Here is a 16,985-nt window from a genome sequence, read left to right on the forward strand (position 1 = left end):
CAAGGTACCCGGATCCCGATCCTTCCTACAAATCCCAGCGAGCACCGCGCCGCCCGGGAGCCGACACGGGTGCCCACCCCCTTAAAGGGGCAGCTACTCCCTCTTGACCGTGTCTGTGGAGACGGCGATCGTGAGAGGGGATCGGGCGGCTCGGGGTGTCCCCGTGACCGGACCCGGTCCCGGTCCCTGTCCCTGCACCAGAGGCGGCCCCGCCGCCTGCGAAGGGATGCGGGGAAGCCGCGTCGCTGACCACCCTTCGCCACCCGGCGCCGGAGAGCCGGTCCCAGGATGTGCGGCGTCCGGAGCATCCAGGTGAGCGCCGCATGGGGCTCGGGCGAGAGGCTCGGAGCCTCCGGTCCCGCCCGAAGTTCGGGCCCTCAGGGCTCCCTCCCTGGGTCTCTCCTCCCGGGAGTCTTCCCTTCCCAGGGCTCCCCTCGGGGCGGGTCTCCCCTCCTCTCCTCTCCTCTCCCTCTTCTCCTCTCCTCTCCGAGGGTCCCTCGGACGAGGGCCTTTCTGCCCCCAGCGCCCCGCTCTTCATTCCGCCTCCTGCGCGGGGGCCTGCGGAGAGAGAGGAGGCTCGTCCAGCCTTCCTCACAGCCGCCCGGGCAGACCGGGGCCCCGGCGATGGACCCGGGATTGCGTTCCGGGGGTGCGATGGGGCCGAGGCGCGAAGTGCAGTCTTGATGCGTAAAGCGGGGGGAGCCGCCCGAGGCAGCAGGTCCAGGGCCGGTGGGCTTGCAGACCCTCAGCCGGCTGCATCCTAACTTGGGTATCGGGTTCCTGTTGCTGTAGCGGGTCTACTAGCAGGGTCACACGGAAGACCGAACGCCTCCTGCCAACTGGCTGTTCTGGGCCATCACCCAGGAAAGACGGGGGGACCCGCCGTGGGGGGGGGGGGGGACTCAGCGAGGGCTGGGATTCAGCGCCCAGCGCATCTCCCCGCGCCGGAAAGCGGGGGAAGGGGGGTGCAGGGGTGGTGGTATGGGTCCCTTCCCCCTTCCCCAGGACTCCTGCAGTTCCCTTCTTCTGCCCCCTCGTCCGCTTTCCCGGCTCTAAAGGAAGAGCAGACGCAGGTCGCTGACCTCCAACCTCCCTCGCAGGCCCTGGGTCTCAATGCTTTTTGCATCTCACCTGATAGCACCTGAGTTAACGTGATGACTATTCTAAACGCCGCCCCTTTGGAACACGCTCTGAAGTTCACGTGATGTTAGATCGTATGATGACCTAGGTATACGATAGCCCAGCCTTTTCATAGTTATGCTTTTTTTTTCTTTTTCTTCTGGTTATTCTTTGGATCAGAGCATCTTACGGGTTCCAAATTTCTCCTGCAATATTGATTTTTTTAAAAGGTAGTGTCTCAGTGATTGGATTACTCCATGGACTGTTTCATTTTTGTAGAGTTTAATTAACAATTAAACACCTTAAAGATTTTTAATGTCCTTAAGAATTTTCTTTCTCCCTTTCTTAACTAATTTTCCAGTTCTTTTATTAATGCAATATGAATAACCATAGATTGTATTTTCAGGATAAGTGCTTTATTTATTTATTTATTTTAACTTTTTATTTATTTATTTATTTATTTATTTATTTAAGGTGCTTTATTTTTTTTTTAATAAATACACTTTACATCCTTCAATTTGTTCAATTTTATTTTTATATATATTTTTTAATATATTTTATTGATTTTACACAGAGAGGAATTGAGAGGGATAGAGAGTTAGAAACATCGATGAGAGAGAAACACCGACCAGCTGCCTCTTGCACACCCCCCACTGGGGATGTACCCGCAACCAAGGCACGTGCCCTTGACCGGAATCGAACCCGGGACCTTTCAGTCTGCAGGCTGACGCTCTATCCACTGAGCCAAACCGGTTTCGGACAATTTGTTAAATTTTAAAATAAGCTTTTAAAGTTAAATCCTCTATAAATTAGATTGTGGAAGATTGTGTGGGGGAGTGTCTTCCCTAGATCTTTCCACAAGCTCCTCCTTTGTTACCTATTCAGTTCCTGTTTCTTTTTGTTGTTGTTGTTGTTTTTGTTTTTTTGGGTTTTTTTGCTGAACCTGGAAGTGTTAGTGGTATCATGAGGAAATTCTGATTTTAAACTAGGGGTGTCGAACTCAATCAGAGAAGGGGCCAAAATCTAAAATCCAGCCTAAATCTCGGGCCGAATGGTTTACTGAACAGTCATAAACTGTCATTGTGATGGAAACGCAGCGGAGTGCAGTGATGACAGCGTGGTGCGGGCCACATTGCAAGGCCTGGCGGGACGGATTTGGCCCGAGGGCCTTGTGTTTGACACATGTGTTTTAAACCATGAAATAAAAATATTCTTCATATTCAGTGGAAGCTAAATAACTGGTACTGGACCCCCTGTTCTTGCCACACCCACAGTGCTTGCTCCAGAATTTTCTGCACATAACCCAAGCACCAGGTCAGTGCACCCCACCCCTGGGGCCAGGTTCAGCTGAGTGGGTGAGGCTAGCATCCCCGCTTGGGCTGTCCTGTGAACTGTGGGCTGCAGGTGGCCTGTGCCAGGCAGACAGTGCTGTGCAGTGAGTAAGTCAGACTCTTTTTTTTTTTTTTTAATATATTTTATTGATTTTTTCAGAGAGGAAGGGAGAGGGATAGAGAGTTAGAAACATCGATGAGAGAGAAACATTGACCAGCTGCCTCTTGCATCCCCCACTGGGGGCGTTAGGACAGGCTGACGCTCTATCCATTGAGCCAAACCGGTTTCAGCTAAATTAGACTCTTTTTCAGCAGTTGATCTGGGAAATCTGAGTGGTCTGGAAGGTTCCAATGAAGAGAAGTGAAGGAGGGTCTTGTGACTGCACAGGAGCCAGAGGCTGGGCAGCAGAGCTACAAGGTTTTCAAGTTTTAGCCCATTATAAAGAATTGAAAAAAGACTAACTGCTTCTGCTCCCCTCTGCTGGCCTCCCCTGTCCCTAAAGGGACTCCATACCCTAGGGCTCTGGGCTCTGGGGGCCCGAGCAGCAGATGTGGAAGAAGAAAGTTCCCTCACATACTCTGTAGTCGAGATGGGGCTCACGGTTAGAGGTGTGTGGGAGAAATCTTTACCTTTAGTGACTTTGTTCTGAAAAAGCCTAATCTGAGATTACATTATTATGCTTTGCTTTTCAGCTTTTTATCCAATAAACGGTATGTGACATTTCTGAATAGCTAAAAATTTTCTGTAGAATAAGAGCAATGGGATTTTAATGTAAAATGACAATGAATTAAAAGTATCAGAAGTTCTTTTGAGCAGGCTTATTGAATAACTTTAGACATTTATTACAAATATTTTTCTTCTTAACCAAATAACCTTATCAATTTAAAAGTTTTGAGATACCTGTTCTACACGTAGAAAAACAAGCAAAACTCGTTAGAAATTGGGTAAGTTAGGGAAATGTGTGTGTGTGTGTGTGTGTGTGTGTGTGTGTGTTTATTTATTTTAATCCTAACCTGAGGACATGCTTAAAAAAGGAAGAGAGAGAAACATTGATCGGTTGCCTTCCGTACTCTTCCTAACTGGGGATCAAACCCACAATCCAAATATATGCTCTGACCAGGAATTGAACCATCAACCCTTCAGTGCACAGGAGGATGGATGCTCAACCAACTGAGCCACTCAGGCTGGGTGGGGAGATATATTTTAATTAATGTTAGAATAGAAACTTTTTCAAATAGAAAACTTTGGGGGAGAGGTTGTGCTCAAAGTATTGATTTTTCTATTGCTCTGAGTGAAAAGCAACCTAGGGTTTTACTGTAGCTGAGTCATCCTGAAAATAATGACTCTGGCTCTGTTTTAGGGCATTTTCTAGCTTTTTAAAGATAAGAAAAGTGTCATGGGCTTGGTTTCTTGCTCTGCAATGTGAAAGGTGGTCATTACATGTAATAAAGATTTAGAGGGGGGGGGAAATAAACATTTATATAGGATTCTTAAAACTCTTCTGAGGTGATTGTAGATTCACATGTAGTTGTAAAAAATAACGTAGAGAAATCCTGTAGACCTTTTGCCCAGTTTTCCCCAATGGTAGCTCCTTACAAAGCTAGCAGAAGCAGGAAATTGCACTGATATAATCCACCCCCTTATTCAAATTGCACCAGTATCTTATGCATGTGTGTGTGTGTTTGTGCATCACGATTTGTATAATTCTATCACATGCGTAGATTTGTGTGGCCACACCACTGTCAAGATACAGAACATTTCTGTCCCACAGGTCCCTCCTGCTACCTTATTATAGTCACACCATTTTCTCACCCTTCCCTGACAACCACAATCTGTTCTCCAGCTCTACAGGTTGTCATTCAAGAATGTTGTGTAGCCGAAACCAGTTTGGCTCAGTGGAAGAGCTTCGGTCTGGAGACTGAGAGGTCCCGGGTTCGATTCCAGTCAAGGGCATGTACCTTGGTTGCGGGCACATCCCCGGTAGGGAGTGTGCAAGAGGCAGCTGATCGATGTTTCTCTCTCATCGATGTTTCTAGCTTTCTATCTCTCTCCCTTCCTCTCTGTAAAAAAATCAATAAAATATATTTAAAAAAAAAAAAAAAAAATGTTGTGTAAATGGAATCATGCAGTGTGTGTGACAGGCTTGAGATCTGTCCCAGGTTGTATGTATCAGTAGTTCCAAGATATAGAAACTTGAAGAATCTATACTAATAAAAGGGTAATATGTTAATTAGACTGGGAGATCTTCTGGACAAAGCCATGGTGATAGGGCCGAGGCAGAGGCAATTAAGGGTGATCAGGCTAAGAGGGGAGGGCAGTTGGGGGTGATCAGGCTGGTGTGGGGGAGGGCATTTGGGGATGAGAAGGCCAGCAGGCAGAGTGGTTAGAGGCCATCAGGCAGACAGGCAGGTGAGTAGTTAGGAACCAGCAGTCTTGGATTTCCAGAGGGATGCCCCCCTGAGGGGTCCCAGATTGGAAAGGGTACAGGCTGGGCTGAAGGACACTTTCACACCCATCCCCATGCACAAATTTCATGCACCTGGCCACTAGTTTGTTATAAAAACATAACAAATCCCAAACGTGTCTTTTTAGTAATGAAATATAATAACAAAATAACACTGGAGCTAAAAATGTTTACTATTCACTCAGGAATAAACATGTTACAATTTAGTAGTCCATAGGATTTGGTAGCCAAGTTTTAAGGGAAAATGAGTTTATGAAAAAAGGAGTGATTCATATTTTAAGGGTCTAAAAAAAATTTCAGTTTTATGTAGATAATTTAAGCTTGGTTCAGTGGAAATATTAGTTTGATTACAACTAAAATTCTCAAACATTTCTCATAAAAATTAATTGCTCCCTCTGGTATCATGGTGTAGAGGAATAGTTATTTAATTCCAGGGACTTGTTGAAAGAAGGAACTGGGAATTGAAAAAGGGATATTCATTCACACACAAACTGTGCAGCGGGTTATTTTTCTGAAGTTTGAAATCCATAAAAATCACTTCGGTGGGGAGATGGGGGGCATTAATGAAGCATCTGACATTTCTGTCTTGGTTCTGAAATATACTAAAGTGTACACTTCTGAAGTAACGATTCAATTCTTGCTCTCCCTTTGGACAATAGAAGCTTAGCAATTAAATGAGTCATTAAACTAACAGATCAACTGTATTGTAGGTATTACTGTGATTGGTTAATCGTTTATTTATTTTTAAGGTGGGAACATTTACTTAGAGTATTAAAACTGTAACAAACAGTAAGTTGTCACTTATCTTCTTAAGAAGTGAACTGTTCTAGGTAAGTGAATTCTTGTAACATTAAGAGCTGAAGCATCTAAAAATGTATTGAAATTGAATAATCTCCTGACTTTTTAACCAGAATATAGTCCTTTTTTTGGTGACTTTTCATTGTCATTCTGAACGTTGGTGGCTCTGCTAGCCTCCACGGGTGGTATTTTTAGGATCTGCTGAAGTGCATAGAACAGTTCGTCTCTCACCAGGTCACCTAGGCTGCTAGTCTTTGCTGAGTTCTTGTGTTTTTTTTTCCTAAGCTGATTTTGTCTTCACTCTCTATTGGCTATCATTTCCGGGTTTGGTCAGAATTCTAGCTGTAGAAATTCCATACTTTTATATTTGCTGCATTTAATCTGCTTTGCCTGAGAAACCACATTAAATTGATTAGCGTTAGGATTATCAGAGAAATTAAAGTATGAAGAAACAGCCAAAACCGGTTTGGCTCAGTGGTAGAGCATCGGTCTGCAGACTGAAAGGTCCCAGGTTCGATTCCGGTCAAGGGCATGTACATTGGTTGCGGGCACATCCCCGGTAGGGGGTGTGCAAGAGGCAGCTGGTCGATGTCTCTCTCTCATCGACGTTTCTAGCTCTCTATTTCTCTCCCTTCCTCTCTATAAAAAAATTAATAAAATATATACTTTTTTAAAAAAGTATGAAGAAACATTTTAGTAAACAGATCCCTAGGTAGGGGAAATACTGGTTTATTTTACAGTTGAGTAAGAATTCTTGGCATGATAATCCACTGGATGCTACTATTAAGAATGATTAGATGGTGTATATGAATGTTTTATTTCCTGTGTAAAGTTGTGTTTTGTTTTCTTTTTTGGCCTATGCTCTTGTGTCCAGTGAGCTCCTAGTTGCCAGGTGAAGTGGGTAGTTTTTAGGGTGTATCTTACTGGCCTTTCTTGCATTTGTTACTCCTTCCTCCTTTAGTCTATTCTACGACCTCTGAGGTCATTTTTTTCTTAGTGACGCAGCTGCCACAGCTGCCTCGGGCTCCTTGATAAAGCTTTCCTGCCCTGTAATCTGGACACCACAGCTGCAGCGCCCTCTGCTGCCTGCACTGAAACCTTCACCTTGTCGTGTCCAGGGCCCTGTCTGTGCTTCAGTTGCCAGATAAAACCATACTCATTGCTGGAGGCCTTCCTAAGGGGAAGGAGCTTGAATTTGGATGATTGGAAATGTTTCAATGTTTTATAAAGCCCCGGAGACCCAGATGTGATTATATTTGGAGATTTTATTGTCTATCCTTGTTATTTCACTAGCACTTAATAGACTGACTTTGAAAATTTAGCAAAAGTTCCAGCTGATTTTGGAAAGCAAACGATATGGCAAAGCAAGCTAATAGAACCTCAAAACATATCACGTCTGGAATGATCTGGAGCATGCTTCTTCCAGGTGGTTCACTGACTTGTAAAGTGTCTGGCCTTTGGTACGTGAAGCCTTTTATATAGAAGTGGTTTTGTCTTTTGCGCTTGGTAGACTTAGTAGATATATGAGGCCGAGTTTTTTTCTTTAAAAACATTTTCTTTAAATTCAGACATAATCTCTAGTCTCAGTTCTTACCAGGCACATACCTTTTATTTTATTTTTTAAAAATACATTTTTATTGATTTTTCACAGAGAGGAAGGGAGAGGGACAGACAGCTAGAAACATCAATGAGAGAGAATCATCTACCAGCCGCCTTCTGCACACCCCCCACTGGGGATGTACCCGCAACCAATGCACATGCCCCTGACTGGAATCGAACCTGGGACCCCTCAGTCCGCAGGTCGACGCTCTATCCACTGTGCCAAACTGGTTTCGGCAAGGCACATACCTTTTAGCATTCAGTATTTGAACTTAACCTCAGTGCAATAAATAGTTCAGATGTTAATATTAATATAGGAAAAAATAACTTTTTTTCAGAACAGTGATAGTTTTCTGGCTATAATTATTTAATACTTTAACTCTGATTTCAGTAATGATGAATCATCATTCAACTAGATGTGGTAATAAATCTTTTTTTTCCCCCCAGCTGAAAATGTGTATCTAAAATGCAAGCTCAGCTTAGCAGAAATCTTTGGCCTGCCTTGCCCTGTCGTCTAAAATCGGATCATGAAGGTATTGGAAAAAAATTACTTCTGGATGTTGCTCCCATTGCTTCATTTGATAGCAAATGCTGCGGAACATGAAGGGGTAGCGAAACACGCCATCAAGTTACACCGCGGCAAAGGGGCAGCCACCACGCAGAGGAAGCAGTGGCTCCTAGACAGCTGCAGAAAGCTCTCCGGGCTTCTTCGCCAGAAGACCGTGGTTCTCAACAAGCTGAAAAACGCAATCAGAGCGGTGGAGAAAGACGCGGGCCTGTCTGACGAAGAGAAGCTGTTCCAGGTGCACACATTTGAAATCTTTCAAAAAGAGCTGAATGAAAGTGAAAATTCCGTCTTTCAGGCCATCTATGGGCTCCAAAGAGCCCTGCAGGGAGATTACAAAGACGTGGTGAACATGAAAGAGAGCAGCCGGCAGCGCCTGGAGGCCTTGAGAGAGGCTGCCATAAAGGTTAGCCATCTCACTCATTTACCCAAAGAGCCATTCACACTCTGAGCTGGGAAGTAGAGGGGAAGGGGAAATGCAGAGTGGGCTGAAGCTTCAGTGGGGGTCGTCTGTTAGGGGCACCTGTTCATGATAATCACACCCAGAGAAAATCCCTTTTGCATAATGTCTTAGCGTAGTTACATTTCATCACTTCTAGAAGGAGTCATTCTCATGCTTTTTTAATATTGTGAAATACTTGGGTTATTAAAATACTTACTCAAGTTATCCCATAAACTGATGTGGAAATAAATGTATTTGTAACTGCAGTCAACATTTTGAGTTTCTAACAAGAATTCCTTTCTGTGTGAAGGTTGGCTTTCTTTAAGGATTTTAAAAGGATACTTTCAAAATGAGAAGATACCATTACTGTAACAGATATGATATTTATTATGTAATTTCTTATAGCCATCATTTAAGCCAAACTTAAAATATGTAAAATATAATTTCATCTTCATAGAAAGGCTATAGTATTATTACATAGCTTAAAAAGTAGAGAAGATACAGGTTTATTAAACTTTCTTTACCAAAGTTTGGCATTTTGGGTAAAAATACAGTCAAATGCCACATAACAGTGTTCCCTTCAGTGATGGACTGAATATATATGATTGTGGTCCTTGACTTTCCCTAATTGACAGGAGCTAGAATTATACATTTATGAGCAGGAATATTGGATAGAGTGTGTTGGTGTGGTTGGATCAGGTACCTACATCGAAGTGAATTTCTGGTTTATTTTTTAATAAACCCCATTTTTGTTTCTTACAAATGAATAGGAAGAGACAGAATATGTGGAACTTCTGGCAGCAGAAAAACATCAAGTTGAAGCCCTTAAAAATATGCAACATCAAAACAAAAGTTTATCCATGCTTGATGAAATTCTTGAAGATGTAAGAAAGGCAGCTGATCGTTTAGAGGAGGAAATAGAAGAACATGCTTTTGATGACAATAAATCAGTAAGTAACATTCCAGAAAATGTTCTTCTTTGCCTGCTGAGACTGAGCTACTTCCTGAAAGATGTGTTGTTGAAATGGTTTGCATGTATATGTTTAGTGTAGGTTGAAAACAAAGAAAACTAAAATATAAAAATAATTTGGCTTGGTGCTGCAGAGGTATACTAGTTATCCTTTATTTCCTCATGTTTTGTCAGTCCCCCCTCAATGGCTCATCTTTGTTTCCCAGTTGTGCTCTCAGGAGGATTGGGACTGGTTTCAAGGAGGCTTGCTCTGGATAGTTTGGTTTCAATGTTGATTGGCCACGGGAGCAATAAACTCCTTATAGGAAATGATCTCCATATCAAAAGCAAGATTTTAGACTGCTCACTGTTACATGTTCAGGATTCTTTGGGAGAATAAATGAGATTAGTGTTGAAAATTGTGAGTCTTGCCGAGACCGTTTGGCTCAATGGATAGAGCGTCGGCTTGGGGACGGAAGGGTCGCGGGTTTGATTCCGGTCAAGGGCATGTACCTTGGTTGCTGACATATCCCCAGTAGGGGATGTGCAATAGGCAGCTGATCGATGACTCTCTCTCCTCTATGTTTCTAACTCTCTATCTCTCTCCCTTCCTCTCTGTACAAAATCAATAAAATATATTTTAAAAAAAAAGAAAGAAAATTGTGAGTCTTGGAATGGACTCAGAAATGGGTTAGGTAATTAAAAAAAAAAAAGTACACATAAAAACCTAACAAATTAGAACAAGATCAGAGGAAAAAGGTGGCAGAATGAAAATTGAGTGAAAGGAATGGGATGGAGGAGAACTCATAAGCATTTTAAGGGCTATCAAATTTTGAAAGAATATGCCCTTGAAAGTAAAACACTCGTTCCCTCTAATCACTGCTCCCTAAACACTTCTGTATTCCAAGGGCATCGGGGTTTTTCCCCCACCAAACAGTTCTCAAGTTCTGACTCTACCTGGGTTTAGTATAAACTCCACAGATAAGGGCTCAGTCCAAGACTGTCTCCTCAATGTAAGACACCAAGCCCAAGCCACCTTGGAGGATCCCACAGCCCTTCTCCATGAGTTCCATACTTTGCTAGAGCAGCTCACAGAACTCAGGAAAGCAGTTTACTTACTATATAGATTGCCAGTTAAAGGATACAACTCAGGAAGAGCCAGACAGAAGAGGTTCATGGGACAAGGTGTGAGGAAAGAGTATAGCGTTCTCCTGCCCTCTGAACCTCGTTCTTGAAGGATTTTCATGGACGTTTCATTATATAAGTTTGTGATTAATTCAGTCTCCAGACCCTCTCCCCTCTTGGAGGTCTGGATAGGGCTGAAAGGTCAACCCTCTCATCGTATGCTCAGTTCCTCGGATGACCAGCCCAGTCCTGTGGTTACCTAAGGGCTTTCCAAATAGCACCTCACAAATATAAACTCGTGTAAGGTTGCTAGGGCTTGTGCTTAATAATTAGATACTTCTTTCACCTTGCTCGGGAGCTATTTTAGGAACCAAGGACACAACTATAACAAGAGATGTTTCCATCACTCATTATCACTGAGAGAATTATATGTGTTTGCGGAGCTATAAGCCAAGAAAGGGGATGAAGACTTATGGAACAGGCAAAAGTAGGTCTACAGTTCATATGGCAAAAGTCATGCAGGCTATGATTATGATAATACAAGAATAAACTCATGTACTCACAACTGTAAACCTACTTTTGCCTACCCCTGTATTTTTACACATCACAATGTCACCTGCAGAATTCGGTAAAGTAGATATTTAGAAGTAATAGAAATCTTAAACACTTCCATCCTTAAAATCACTTTTTGTAATTGAAAATTTTCAAGTTAATGCTAATGAACATTTATTGATCTTCACACTTGACAAAATACTAAAAACATAACTATTATTCTTCTGTGTAGAATTTATTCTCTAGATATTGAACTTGAAAACACTTTATTGATTTTTATTACATAATATTGGTTAATCTTACAGGTCAAAGGGGTCAATTTTGAGGCAGTGCTGAGGGTGGAGGAAGAAGAGGCCAACTCCAAGCAAAATCGCACAAAACAGGAAGTGGAGGATGACTTAGGTCTTAGCATGCTGATTGACTCCCAGAACAACCAGTATATTTTGACCAAGCCCAGAGATTCAACAATCCCACGTGCCGATCACCACTTCATAAAGGTAGTCTGTCTGTCTGCTTGCCCTCCTCTCAAAATTGTGTGCTGGGCTTAATTTCCACAACTCCCCTCCCAGCTCCTGGTATATATGTCAAATAAGATCGAGCTCTATTTTCTGAGCATTATATTAGTGTATGCAGTCTTCTTCCTAGTAGAGAGAGCCTACTAGAATTCCCTACATTTTCTGTGATTTAAAACATTTACTTTTAACTTTTTATCTGCCCCCAAAAGAATGAAGTATTTTATTGTAAATGTTTAAAATGAAAATTAATTCTGTTTTGGAGAGTTTGGAAGACTTTTTGAATTATATAATGGGATTAAAGCTTCAGCTATCTAAAACCGATATTCACTAAAATAGAACATTCTTATGAAGCAGAGTTTTGGCTAATAATCGCATATGGCTTTCTTTGGACTGGGAGTGGGGTTGCAGTGTGAGAACTGTCTCCCCTACCCGTGACTGGCATTCCAGACTGAGTTAGGTACAGACCTCTGAACTCTAGGGAAACCATTCGAGAATATAGAATTATGTAAAGGCTTGAAGTTGATGATATCATGGTTCAAGATCACTGTTTGGGTTTGGACAGAAATAGGGAATAGGTATGAGTGACATGGTTCAGCCTGCTCAGGGAAGGCTGGCAGGGAACTGTCAGGTCTCGAGCAGAGCTCCCCGACACAGGAAAAGAAACCCAGGCAAATTACCTACTCTTAGAGATGGTGTCAACACAGACAGGCTGAGAGGAAGATCGGGGCTACTGTGAGGGGCAGACCCCTATATAAACAGACTTGAATCATTAGATAAAATTCAGCAGATGTATTGCTTTCTTTGGTTGTGGCTGGAATAGCAGCTGGGAAGGCTGAGTCTGCAAAATGAACACATTAGTGTCCTCTAAATGGGTGCGGTCTCCACTATAAGTTACTCTTGAAGGTAATACATAATTTCTGGGGAAATATTTTGAGACTATAACTATTCTGCTCCTTGTCAAACTTTCACCAGTAGTTGTAGCACCGACTGATGATTCTTGCCTAAGTCAGTTTATGTTAATTGACATAATAACATCACATTTACGACTGTGATGGTTATATTGACTTTATGTGGTGGGAAAACCAATGGAGAAGGTAAGTAGTTAAACTAGGACACCAGCTCTGAAGATTTCCCAGATGAGAAAACTAAATAGAGCGCTAGTGCTCCGAATTCTTAGAATACTATTACAGGATTTAGGCAAAACAGACAAATTTTGCTATAATTGTTAAACCATTAGGAGTTAATGTCGTCTATTCCGAGAATAGATTCTGCATGTTTTCAACTTCTCGTAGTACACTGTAGTAGAAAAAAATTTCTTCCCTTAGTTTCATCATCTGTCCTTTATTCTCACTCAGTGAAATCATGATACTATCCCAGCCTACTTTCTCCATTAACCAGCCTTTCTTGCCAACTATTATCTTAAATTTTTGTATTTCTTGTTTATTCTTGCATTAGGACATTGTTACCATAGGAATGTTGTCTTTACCCTGTGGCTGGCTATGCACAACAATAGGATTGCCTACAATGTTTGGCTATATTATTTGTGGTGTTCTTCTGGGACCTTCAGGACTAAATAGTATTAAGGTAAGAACACAATTTAACCATTGCAGTGTTTGTTTAACAGTCCAAAAGAAACATCCATGAAAACATTCATAAAAAGTTTTAAACTTGAATTAATGAAGATAACAATTTCTTACAAATCATAGTAAAGAAGATGCCCTTTAAAGTTTCATAAGAAAGCTCTATACCATAAGAAAATAATTTTGTTCGTTAAGGAAAGGGTGAATTGACTAGCGAAAATAACCCTGATCATGTCTTTAAATTATATTAGTTCTAAAGATTCTATTTCTAGTAGTTGATGGACTAGATTATTCAGAGATTAAAAGCAACTAAAAATGTAAGATTAAATGTATTTTTTAAAATTCTTAGTACATTGAAAACTGATAAAGTAGTGAGGAATTATTAATCATAAATGTAAGGTATTGTGAGAACCCCAAGAGAGTGAGGCACTGAAGTTGCTTTTGCTAGAGGCTGTTTGCTGAACAAATTGAAGTGAGCATCATCTTACATTGACAGCATTTTTTATAGTAAGGAGGTTCCCAGCATTTTGGGGGTTTCAAAATTTCTCACTTAAATACGCACAATTTGGACAAAATGGAAAGAGTGCACCAAGGATAGGTGCTATGAGCCCACACAGAAGGAACAATATAGGACAGTGAAAAATAGGCAACAGAATTTGCAGACCTCACTGATGCTTCCCAGTTGGACAGAATAGGAGTAGGCAAATGGGGGAGAGTTGTGGAATGCTCCACTTGCAGCCTCAGTTCCTCGCTGCTGATTAACATGTGTATCGGGTCAAAAGGAGCTCTGTGATTTACTCAAGACTGGAAAACAGCAGAAGAGGGTGCAAAGAAATCACACCAGACTAATTATTTTTACTTATTTACTTATTTTAATATATTTTTATTGATTTCAGAGAGGAAGGGAGAAGGAGAGAGAGATAGAAACATCAATGAGAGAGAATCATTTATCGGCTGCCTCCTGCACCACCCCGTCCCCCTCTTCACTGGGCATTGAGCCTGAAACCCAGGCATGTGCCCTTGGCTGGAGTCGAACCTGGGATCCTTCAGTCTGCAGGCTGACTCTCTATCCACTGAGCCAAGCTGGCTAGGGTTATTATAATTCTTAATAAATCAGCTATACCATGGAAAAATAATGTAATTACAGTAGTCCAAGATAAAAATGCAAGAGCACACGAGTCAAAAATGGAAGGTGGGTAAGAGAAAGTATAATTACTAAAATAGGTATCTTTTCCTAGGAGGAAGTTGATAAGCTTTCATTTATTAAGTTGAGAAGTACAGGTTTAAGTATGTTACTTTGAAGTTGTAGGTTACAGCCTAATTTTTAAAAGGGAAGAAAATAAAAAAATTAAAAATAGCAGTCAGGAAACATAAAAATCAGAAGACATGAAAGAAGTAAGAAAAGTATCTGTTTTAACAATAAATGTAAATAGAATAAACTTTCCTATTAAAAGATATAGGTCTGCAGATAATATGGAGGAGAGTACAATAAAGATTAAGTCAAAATAAAGTGCTGGCGAGGATGCGGAGGAAAAGGAACCCTCGTGCACTGCTGATGGGAATGCAGACTGGTGTAGCCACTGTGGAGAACAGTATGGAATTTCCTCAAAAGACTAAAAGTGGAATGCCCATTTGATCCCACTAATAGGAATATATCCCAAGAAACTAGAAACATCAATAAAAAAGGATATATATATACCTTTATGTTCATAGCAGCACAATTTACCATAGCTAAGATTTGGAAACAGCCTAAGTGGCCATCAGCAGGTGATAGGGTTAAAAAACGGGTACATCTATACAACAAAATAATATGCTGCTGTAAAAAAATAATAATACCCTTTGCAATAGCATGGATGGAACTGGAAAGCATTATGCTAAGCAAAATAAGCCAGTCAGAGAAAAATAAATATCACATAATCTCACTCATTTGTGGAATACAATGAACAACATAAACTGATGAACAAAAACAGAACCAGAGACAGGGAAGCATCGATCAGACAGTCGAACCTCAGAGAGAAGGTAGGGGAGGGTGGAGGTAAGGGGGAGAGATCAACCAAACGACTTGTATGCATGCATATAAACCTAACCAATGGACACAGACACCATGGGGATGAGGGCATGAGTGGGGGGTTGGGGAGGACAATGTGGGGATAAGGACACATATGTAATACCTTAATCAATAAAGAAAAAACAACTAAGAAATAAAAATTGAAAGGAGGAGAGATGCCAATAAAGAGGGCAGGATTCATAATGTTATAGCTGATTGAGTAAGTGTACTGGGATCAGGACAGCATACAGATACTTGAGAGCCTGTACTTTATTATAAGATGTTCAGGGAACATTTAAAAAAATGGAACAATGAAAATCTCAAATGTAAATACATAATACAAATAGTACCAAATATAGTAATATAAACATTATCTACTATAGTGTAATAATATTAAAAATAAATAGCAAATGAAGGACCAAAACAAATATAGAACCTAAGAACACTGTATATTAAAACCTGTGGGATGTGCTGAAACTGGTTTGGCTCAGTGGATAGAGCATCGGCCTGTGGACTGAAGGGTCCCAGGTTCGATTCCAGTCAAGACCATGTACCTTGATTGCGGGCACATCCCCAGTGCAGGGTGTGCAAGAAGCAGTTGATTGATGTTTCTAATTCTCTATCTCTCTCCCTTCCTCTCTGTAAAAAATCACTAAAATATATATATTTTTAAAAACCTGTGGGATGTGACCAAATGTGGTACTCAGGAAAAAATTCATACACTTAGTCATGCTGAAACCCAAATGAGAGTGAACCACTCTAAATTACTTCATCCTGAAACTCAGGTTTAATGTCTCCCCATCCCCCAGAAAAAGCTAAAGAAAGGAACTAATGAAGATAACAGATTACCAGTTAATGAACTTTAAAACAGGTGAATTCATGAGCTAGTTCTTAAAAATAAAACAATTCCTCCAGGTAATTAAGAAAAAAAGAAAAAACCCCCAATATAATCTGGAAGTCCAGGTTATCTCAGATAGAGGAAATTCAAAGAATTACTTGTTTTAAAAATATATTTATTTGGGCATAGTCCCTATGTTAGTATAAGATGTTCTGGTAAATATACTTAATGTGTTAAATATATTAAATTCCATGTTTTGAAAATTTTCTTGTTTTTTAGTCTATTGTGCAAGTGGAGACATTAGGAGAATTTGGTGTGTTTTTCACTCTTTTTCTTGTTGGCTTAGAATTTTCCCCAGAAAAGCTGAGAAAGGTAAGGATTTATCAATCCATGTTATTGCCCCCAATTTAACATAATATGGTTTTGTTTATTTACTATTAACATTTGTTCATGACTTAGCTATCATTTTGCTGACCTCTTTTCCCATGTGTCTCCTTAGTTCATCCTGTTATTCTTTCACCTTGTTTTCTTTGGCCTCATTTTTTTCTATTAAAAACTCCATTTGTCCATTTTCTGATTCTGGTATCACACAGAACAGTTGCACTGTCCTAAATATCCTCTGTATTCCACCTCTACATCTATCCTCCCCGCTAATATCTAGCAACTGAGCATGTGACTTTGGGCAGTGTTCTTGTGTCTTATGAGCTGGGGTCTGTAATGTCCCTTCAGCTCTGACATGGATCCTCACTTACCAGTCCCCAAGTCCCCCGTGTGCTACCCCTGAAACCTGACATTCCCCAGGAAGGCATCCTATCCCTTTCTAGGCCCCTGGGCTCGGATTGCAGAAGATTGATATCTTCTTAATCAACTACATTATTAATTAACACATTTTTTTTTTTTATTTCTCAGATATAAGTAACTGGCAAAATGTTAGAGCATCTGAAGTGACTAGTGTAGTCGTTCTCAATTGATAGTGCTTCTGCTGTGTGAGTTGATTGCCCAGGTGTTCCTGTAATGGTAGAAAATTACTGAATAGGGTTTTCTAAATAATAATTGCTGG

At 41.0% G+C, this 16,985-nt stretch overlaps 1 protein-coding gene across 9 annotated transcripts in view; it reads left to right on the forward strand.

Annotated features, from left to right (window-relative positions):
• Positions 1–64: 64 nt before the first annotated feature.
• TMCO3 (transmembrane and coiled-coil domains 3) overlaps positions 65–16,985 on the forward strand; it is a 41,912-nt gene continuing 24,991 nt past the window's right edge. The window contains exons 1-6 of one of the 9 annotated variants that reach the window (XM_036455276.2): positions 65–312; positions 7,760–8,283; positions 9,090–9,269; positions 11,251–11,442; positions 12,916–13,044; positions 16,205–16,297. In XM_036455276.2, coding sequence (XP_036311169.1) covers positions 7,840–8,283; positions 9,090–9,269; positions 11,251–11,442; positions 12,916–13,044; positions 16,205–16,297 — 1,038 coding nt within the window. In that variant the 5' untranslated portion in view covers positions 65–312; positions 7,760–7,839. Of the gene's footprint in view, positions 313–2,340; positions 2,434–5,646; positions 5,746–7,758; positions 8,284–9,089; positions 9,270–11,250; positions 11,443–12,915; positions 13,045–16,204; positions 16,298–16,985 lie in introns of those variants that run through there. The other 8 variants (XM_036455271.2, XM_036455277.2, XM_036455275.2 and 5 more) reach the window with 8 other exon arrangements.

This window comes from Pipistrellus kuhlii, unplaced genomic scaffold, assembly GCF_014108245.1.
Source record: "Pipistrellus kuhlii isolate mPipKuh1 unplaced genomic scaffold, mPipKuh1.p scaffold_m20_p_3, whole genome shotgun sequence".
NCBI lineage: Eukaryota > Metazoa > Chordata > Mammalia > Chiroptera > Vespertilionidae > Pipistrellus > Pipistrellus kuhlii.